The 8,884-nt window shown below is 34.5% G+C and overlaps 1 protein-coding gene across 1 annotated transcript; it reads left to right on the plus strand.

The window, feature by feature from the left end:
* Positions 1-7,659: 7,659 nt before the first annotated feature.
* Positions 7,660-8,674, plus strand: LOC120780650. The gene is made up of 3 exons (XM_040112913.1): positions 7,660-7,726; positions 7,782-7,965; positions 8,029-8,674. Exons 2-3 carry the CDS (start codon positions 7,797-7,799, stop codon positions 8,196-8,198), a joined length of 339 nt encoding a protein of 112 aa, XP_039968847.1. The 5' UTR covers positions 7,660-7,726; positions 7,782-7,796; the 3' UTR covers positions 8,199-8,674.
* The last annotated feature ends 210 nt before the right edge of the window (positions 8,675-8,884 follow it).

Here is an 8,884-nt window from a genome sequence, read left to right on the forward strand (position 1 = left end):
GTGACGCACCTATCGAATACAAGGGGCAGAATGCTTGATTCTACGAATTTCTTTGAGTTCAAACGATTTCCCATTTCAGTTCAAACGCATTTCGTTTTCAGTGAAAATTGCATTTGAGATGACAATCACCTAAGGACAGTCGCATAGTGTGAGGCATAAATTTGGAAATGTTATATTTTTCACACGGCCGTGGCGTGCTCACGAGTTGGAAAATCATCTTTTCTGTACACCGGAACAGAAACCAAAAACTGTTGTTTATCAAGCTGCGTTACATTGAAAAAAAAAACAACAAAAATTAAATGATAAATTTAACTATCTTTTCATTTCAAAACACATAATTTCACTCAGTGCAACGGCTGCAGGGTCAGCTAGTATATGATAAAATTAGAAAATTGTATTTTTTCTTTCCAATTTAAATTGTTTGAAAATTTGATGTGTTTTAATTTAAATGCACACATACATATGTATATATGTACATATGTATACAATGTTTATATTTTTAACTTTACTAACCTGTCGTTATATTTTCACGAAATTAAAATTTCGACGTTTATAATACATAGGTTTTCTATTTCCCGGTTAATGGCATAATTTATGTAAAAGCTGTATAGTTAAAACCATTAGTTTCCATTTTTAGTTTAGTTAATGTTTGTTTTTTTATTTGAACTAGGCGACGTGAATGGGTCAAGCTGTTGGGCGTAGCGAATCCAACAGCTAAACATTTACATACATGTGTACATATTTGCGTGCTAAAGACATTTTCCACTTAAGATGAGGAAGTGTCGCTTGTTATTATACAGGGACCGGCACTCGAAGTGTAACCAACTTCAGACCGTTCGCTCAGCTGTTACACTGGAATCAGCTGTTTATAAATTTGCTGAATGACAGTTCGGAGTATTTTTTATAAGTGTACAAAAGCGTTTTGCCAAAAGTTAACGCAAAAAAAAGTGATTAGCGATGGAATTCAAACGTAATAATGTGATTGCTTTATATTTAGCTGGAAAATCACAGCCAGCAATTATTCGTGAGCTCAAACACATTAATGTGAACAAAGTTTTTATTTATTGTTTTCATCGAGCCTGGCGCCAAAGTAAATGCGAAATATTATCGGGAAAGTGTTCTGGAGGCTGCTTTGAAACCGTGGGCAAACGAATATTTCGGTCGCAAACCCTGGACTTTCCTTTTCCCAAACAACTTTCCGAACTTCATTACGACCACACAATGGCTCTGGAATTCACCAGATGCGAATCCAATGGATTATTTTCTCTGGGCCGTTTCGGAGAGCAAGGTCCGAAGTTAAAAATACACCAGTCTCGAGATGCTGAGGAAAGCCATTGTCCGTGAGAGGGCCAAAATACCGGCAAGTCACATTCGAGCAGCTTGCGATTCGTTTTTTGACCATCTCAAGGCCATAGTTAAGGCAAAAGGTGGTCATATCGAGCAAAAGGTAATTGGTCCTGAATTTATAATTATTTTCACACATTTTGTACTTTAAAATAAATAATTTTCCTAACCGAAGTTATGGCACTTCGAGTGCCGGACCCTGTAGATTATCGTCACCTACATCAAAAGTTGAAATGACCATAGATTGTAGTGAACAAGTAGGTAGAATAATTGACCAAAACGCACAGGACAACATTATATAATTAGGTTGTGAGGATTCTTACCCGGTACATCTTAGCTCTTCTTCAATTAGAACTGCCTCAACTTGAAACATTAATAGGTTTGAATTTGACCCTTTAAGTAAATCCCTTCAACCAGCATGTCTTGAAGAATATACATATTCTTCTTCTTTAGGTAATTCGAAACTAGTTAGCACTTGGGCAAGTGTGGCCTCAAGCCGATTTTCACCTTGCGCTGTGGCGCGCTGCCTTTTCCCTCGTTTCTCGGGAACGGTTCGTCCTACGGCCATGATCACGTATACCATTTCGGTAGCAAATGACGTGACAAATAACTTTTGTCTTATACATTTTGCCATGAGATGCGTATTACAGGCGCAAGGTAGACAATTTCACGATTTTAGGCGAATTTCCGAAATTTCAAGGCCGGATTTGGGGTTGAAGATCCAATCCGATCTCAAAACAAAAAGTTGCATTGGAATTAGGAAGTACTAAGGCAACTTTTCCGCACTATTAGAAATCCCGAATCGAAAAAAGTCCGGAATCGACCCACCCTATTAGGCATTGAGTGGACAAACTCAAACAGATATCTATTGGTCAGAAGGGACTCCTAGAAAAATAATGTGTCGGGAGGAGTTAGACTTTTAATCGCAGGAAATTGAATTTTTACGCAATAAGGTGAAAACTTTAGAAAATAAAATAGAAATTTTAGAAAACAGTAAGAATTTGTCTATACTTGGGCAGGCAGAAAATAGATAAATTGCAGAGATGTGGCAAACTTCCTCCACATCTTGCAATTTGTGTGAGGAATTGCCTTAAAAATGCGCCCCGTACTCCGAAGGTCTATAGGTTTGATAGGGAATTGAAAACGCTGGCTCTGACTGTTAAATTTGTATCACCTATTGATGTACTGTGACGAAATGTCTCTGAAAATCCACTTTCAATATGAGAGAAATAGGGACTGAATCATTGGGTTGTAGGATTACGGTGATGAAAATCGTACCTCCAGAGTAACTTTTAGTATTTTAACACTTTTCGTCCAAGGTATTGGTGGAGAATCTCGGAATCACCCTCTAGCATATTTTTTTGGGTACAAAGCTTGCAAAGAAGATATGAAAAATATAAATACTATAATGGATGCCATTGGTCAACTCCAGAATATTGGATTACGTCCCTGCCATATAGTTAGCAACCAAGGGTCAAATTTTGTTAAATTTTCTAGGTTAGTAGGAATAAGTAAAGAAAGGCCCTATTTCGAAGTGAATGGCTCAGAAGTCATATACTTCTTTGATTCCCCACATATTTTAAAAATTAAACGAAACTACTTAGAAAAAAACCAAAAAAAAGTCGTTTTGGTTGGGCGTCCAGTTGAATGGTCGTGCAATTGTTGCGGATGAGAATTCCAGCCATGATGCTATAACATTCGCTTGGATGATCGTCAAGAAATGCACTTTTTTAGTGGTAATAAAAAGATATTGGCACAAAATATTAATTACATATACGTACATATGTATGTCCATCAAATCTTATAGCGTCATGCGTGACGATTTCAAGTAAGAGTTCTCTTATGAAATGGCGCCCCAGTAGATATGTACATATGTATGTATGTTGTTCCTGGCTTCGATGCCATGGTCATAACAAATTTGGGCAAAATCGGCAAAAATATGTCGGTTCCAGAACGGTCTAGAATAAACTTCGACCTAACTTATAATAGAGTTAGGGATATTATTGATGGGTTTGTAGATTACGGGGAAGGCCATCGGGAAATGAAAATATTTAAAAAGTGTTGTTTTTATGGGAAAAGGGTTAAATATATGGAAGAGGGAAATATGTGTTTTCATACTATATTTCCAAAGGTGGACGTCGTACTCAAGGTTTATCTGAAATTTTGAATAAAAATATCGCAGCACTGAAGTCCATTGGGATTCATGTTAAGGCTTTAGTCTGCGACCAAGAGGCATCAAATTCATTAATTTTCAATTCTGTAGGAACTAGTGAAAAAACACCTTTTACATGGACGAAGGTTCTAAAATTTATCGCTTATTTGACTATTGCCATCTCTTTAAGTCCGCCCGTAATACGTCGATGAAATATGATATTTTAACTGCTAATAGGATAGTCAGTTTTAGTGTTACTAAAAAATTATACTCTCGACCATAGCAATAGAGATCTTAAGATTTGTCCGAAACTAGCGAAGTCCCACATTTACCTCAGCGTCTTTGAGAAAATGGGTGTTAAACGAGCTACTCAAGTTTTTGAACAATTCGGTCGCGGCTGGCACCGAAATGGTTCATGTCCAAAACCTATTCGGTAGTGACGAATATTTAATAAAATACATATGTATGTATGTAACGCCTACGTAAGTATGTAGTTATTTATCAAGAGAATGAATGACTTCTTTGACGATTTAGATTGCATTTTGGTTCTTTAAAATGTCCACTTTTTAAAAATGAATTCGGGAAGATCTAACGCTTCTACGATCATATGGAGTTTTTAAAATCGATTAGATTGCCAAATGATGTTCGGGTTAAATGTATACGTATTGACGGTTTTCGCAATACAATTAGGGGAATGATAATGTTATCGGATGGGCTGTTCAGGGATCAAAAAGAATTAAACTATATATTCCTTGGGAAATCGAGTCAGGATGCGTTGGAGAATTTTTTTTATAGACTCCGAGGTAGTCAGGGTATTAATACGCATCCGACTGCCCATGAAATTCAGTACATTGTAGGTCGTCTAATATCGATGAAGATACTTAGACACAATTTTGAAAATAACTTGGAGAATTTTGAGGATGATGACGATGTAAATTTAGATTGGAACTGAGTCCCCGAAGATTAGATGACTATCTTTTGCAGTAAAAAGATCAGGAATATGAGCAACCTGATTTGGAATCTTTAGTTATTCCAGACGAAACTTTTGTTGAAGAGGACGGTGAAGCTGACGTCCAAATCAAGCGGTAATACACAGGCTAAGGCATATACCAGAAAATTCTGTGTAGAATTCATTGCGAAAAGTGTAAAAAGGCAATGATAAGACACAGAGCGACTTAACGCTCTATTCGGAGACCCTCATCAGTGCGAAAAACTACAAGGGTGACAGCGATTTAAAGCTGGTCAATCCTATTGAAGTGTACGTCAAGCTCTTCAACGAATATGCTCATTATCCCAATGCTCGTTGTCTGATGTTGTCCGCTATACAAAAAAAACCGAAAAGGTTTTTCCTCAAAGGTTTGATCAAGCCGATGAGTGTTTCGCCCACAAGATAAAACTGTTGGAATATTTAGTGACAGCACTTACTCCTTTTCAAAAATTCAAAGTGACTTGTAAAAAAAGAACTAAATAGGGAACAACATCGGAAGCACGATGAAAAAATAAAAAAAACTTATAAGTAAGTTGCAAGTCAGAACCCTTTGACCAACGCAGATCTTACTTTTGGGTAAGTAATGAGTTTACAAAATAATAATACATAACATTTTTTAATATTTTGTAAATTCTATATCAAACAGATTAAGTAAGGTGTTAAAATAACCATAATAAAATATTGAAGTTCTCTTTTTTATTATTTTTATTGCTTTTGTAACTTTTATTAAAGCTGAACGCAGACTTTGTGGAGCCTATGTTTACTGGTTGTTACAAATAAATCCGGTTATCGCGAAGATTAAAATAGGAATATAAATTTCTGGTTTAGTATGTTGAACTTAAGAACACAAAGAAGAAATATGTAAGTCTAAAAAAATTGAGTTTAATCAACTATTTACAATTTACATTGTGTTTTTTACTTCACTTACAGAAATGTGTTATGTGAACGCAGGCTGCATGTATTTACATATGTATGTATGTACATATGTAGGTATACATATGAATAATTATTTTTCACTTTTTAGTTTGAAGTGCTTAAAAAGCGTGTTATTTATGTTTTTTTAACTACATACAGTAGCTCCAAGCGAAACTCGTACACCTCCTAAAATATTTGGTTTAACTTAAAATGCGGGGAATTACTATTGCAATAAGAATTGATATGTTTTATTTCATTAACGTATTGGGTAATTCATTAAATGACAAAAACAAATTTTTGAATAATCATTTATTTATAAAAATAAAAATACGTTATCTTATAAGTCTTCATTTTCAATGCAAAAGCCAAACTCGTACATTTTTTATTTAACAGGCAACACTATTTCCACGCAGATCTAACTTCAAGTAATTTTTAAAGTGTTATTCGGGGAAGTCCCAAATAACAAAGTTCATTGGAAAATTTTGAATATCGCGTCATTTATCGAAAAAGGATAATAAAAAAAGTGAAATGGGCAGACAAAAAGGACAAACCAGTGTTGAAGTGCGGGAACTAATAATTCGTCATTACGAAAACCAAAAATCGCTTCGGGAAATATCTGAGATTGTAGATCGAAGCCGATCGACCGTTCAGTACATCATTAAACGGTACAAGAGAGATAGAACTGTGAAAAATAGATCGAAAGTTGCAAATAACAAAATTTTCTCTGCTAGTGATGAACAGTATATTCTACGCCAAGTCAAAAAAGATCCATTTATAAGTGCACCGAAACTCGTAACAATCGCCGAAAGTGATTTGGGGAAAAAGTGTTGCCCACAAACCATAAGAAATATACTGAATGAGGCTGATTATAACGGAAGAAGAGCAAGGCGAAAGCCTCTTATCAACGAACGTAATCAAAAAGCAAGACTACGATTTGCAAAGGAACATCAATCAAAAGATTTCTCGTTTTGGAAAAACGTGCTATTCACAGATGAAAGCAAGTTTAATCTTTTCGGTTCGGACGGACCCTATGTATGAAGAAGGTCAAATGAGGCGCTTCTTGCCAAAAATATGAAGTCCACAGTAAAGCACGGAGGCGGATCGGTAATGGTGTGGGGATCATTTTCTGCACAGTTACCTGGAGAATTGCATTTCATTGAGGGTATTATGAATCACGCTATGTATCTGAACATTTTAAAAGAAAAATTGCCACTTTGTAAAGAAAAACTGGTCCTTGTCGAGGATTTGCATTTTTACCAGGACAATGACCCAAAGCATAAGGCTTATAATGTGCGGTCGTGGTTGCTTTATAATTGTCCGCATGTCATCGATACACCAGCCCAGAGTCCCGGTTTAAACCCCATTGAGAACTTGTGGAGCTATCTCGATACGAAAGTGCACCAGCGTACAATAAGTTCAAAGGACGAGTTGAAGAGGATCCTCCAGGATGAATGGCAAAAAATTGAACCCAGTTTTTGTGAAAAGCTTGTTAAAAGTATGTCAAAAAAATTACAAATGGTTATCAAAAACAAAGGAATGCATACAAAATATTAATATTAACATTACTTTTACTTTTATATAATGTACGAGTTTCACTTTGGCATTGAATTACATGCTATTTTACTTTTTTACCTCACTTAAAGTGTATTTGAATTAAAGATTTAGTTTTGATTATTTTATTTTTGTTACGTAGTAATATACTAATAAAATATGCAAAAGTTTTTTTGGAAGCGCTTATTTTATTTATGATTTTTGGGAATTTAATAATTTTTTTTTACTTGTACGAGTTTCGCTTGGAGCTACTATATAATTATTTTTCACTTTTTATTTCGAAATGCTGAAAAGCATATTTTTTAACCTATTAAACCATATATATTATTAATTTTAAGGATGTGTTAGAGTGAATTTGTTATTGAAATTATAGCGAGGAAAGTTGATGTTTTCAGCTGTATAGCTTTAGGGGCATTTTTTTACGCAAGGCGAACAGTTCACGCTTTTTGTGCCTCTGTTAATTCTTTTTGAATTGAAAAAATGCAAACATGCGAGTTGGCCTTGGTTATTCATTAGTCATTAATCGGTAGTTGGCAAGCTTGATAATTTTTTTATTACTCGGTAATATCACATCAGCTGTTACTTTGATGTTCGTTGCCTCATAAATTTTTAACGGAAAAATAAATTTGGTGATCGTTGCCTTAAATTTTTTAACGGTAAAATAAATTTGGTGCTTATTTCATTAAATACTTATTTTCAGTATTTTCAAAAGAAAATTCGAGTGAGGAGGAAAACCATTTTCTGCAAGAATATTTGCTAGAAATGTGGAAATTGAGGTAGTTCTTTATACAATGCAAGCTTTAGCTATACACTTTAATACGTTTTTTATAGAAACCGAACGCGCAGATGTACTACGAAAATTTAATTGAAAGAACCAATATTGATGCAACTACGGACATGTTGCGCTCCTACATAGCTCCGGTACTGGAAGCAGATGTACTATATAACAAAGCTGAGAAGTGGCGCAAATCGACGGGCGCTGGGATAGACGTCGGTGATGATTCCACGATAAAAGGTAATTGCGGCTTTAATGTTAAGTGCATCCTTCTGGTTTTTTAATAATTCCACGTTCTTTCAGAAAAACTTTCACAGATTAGTACAAATTATGAACACTTTTCGGTTCTATTTGGCAGTAAATCCGAAGCCAATTGTGTTATAGAGACGTACAACCTTGATGTGCTACAATACTGCAGCCATTTTACAGAAATTGTAGAGGTAGCGGAAATAGCAGCCGAGTTATCACAATAATCTGTGGAACCATCGTGTACACTTTACGAGAAAACAGAACAGACAACAGTAGGAGCAGTGGTGGCAACAGTTCTTTTTACCTTTCCGTCGTTCCCTGAAAAAGTGAAAAAACCTGCTCGAAAGAATGTTCTAAGTGAACTTAAAAATATACATACATATGTAAGTATGTAAATATGTACAAAAGAAAAGTGAACAGTTTTTTGGGAATTGAAATTGAAAAAGAAAAGTTAAATTTGGAAAAGTTAAAGCTGGAATTCTACAGAGAAAAGTTAGAAAAGAGATTGAAATAAAAAATGGAAGAGCAAAAAGAAAGTCTGGCAATGATTGAACTAAAGTCTAATTATAATATAAAACATAATTTTATATGCTATTGTCATGTTTAATAATTCTTTAAGAATGTACAAATGTATCTACAGTGGCTCAAAGTTATAATGGAACAGTATGAATAAAATACTTTTATCTTAAATACAAAAAAATTAAATTGAAGACGATAATAATTTTTTTGTTTTTAAAATTCTGTTCAATGTTCATACATATCAATCTAAAAAACTTTAAAATATTTCATATTTACCACGAAAAATATAACTATAATAACAGATACACAGAATTCAGGCTCAAAGTAATAATGGAACACTTATAAATAAGTACAAATAAATTAAGTAAAAAATTAAATATAGATTCTTTTT

Source organism: Bactrocera tryoni, unplaced genomic scaffold (assembly GCF_016617805.1).
Source record: "Bactrocera tryoni isolate S06 unplaced genomic scaffold, CSIRO_BtryS06_freeze2 scaffold_25, whole genome shotgun sequence".
Taxonomy (NCBI): Eukaryota; Metazoa; Arthropoda; class Insecta; order Diptera; family Tephritidae; genus Bactrocera; species Bactrocera tryoni.

Coding starts and splice junctions, on each gene's coding strand:
- LOC120780650 (XM_040112913.1), top strand. CDS start 7,797: ATGTACTACGAAAATTTAATTGAAAGAACCAATATTGATGCAACTACG. Junction 7,966..8,028: donor TGATGATTCCACGATAAAAG/GTAATTGCGGCT, acceptor ACGTTCTTTCAG/AAAAACTTTCACAGATTAGT.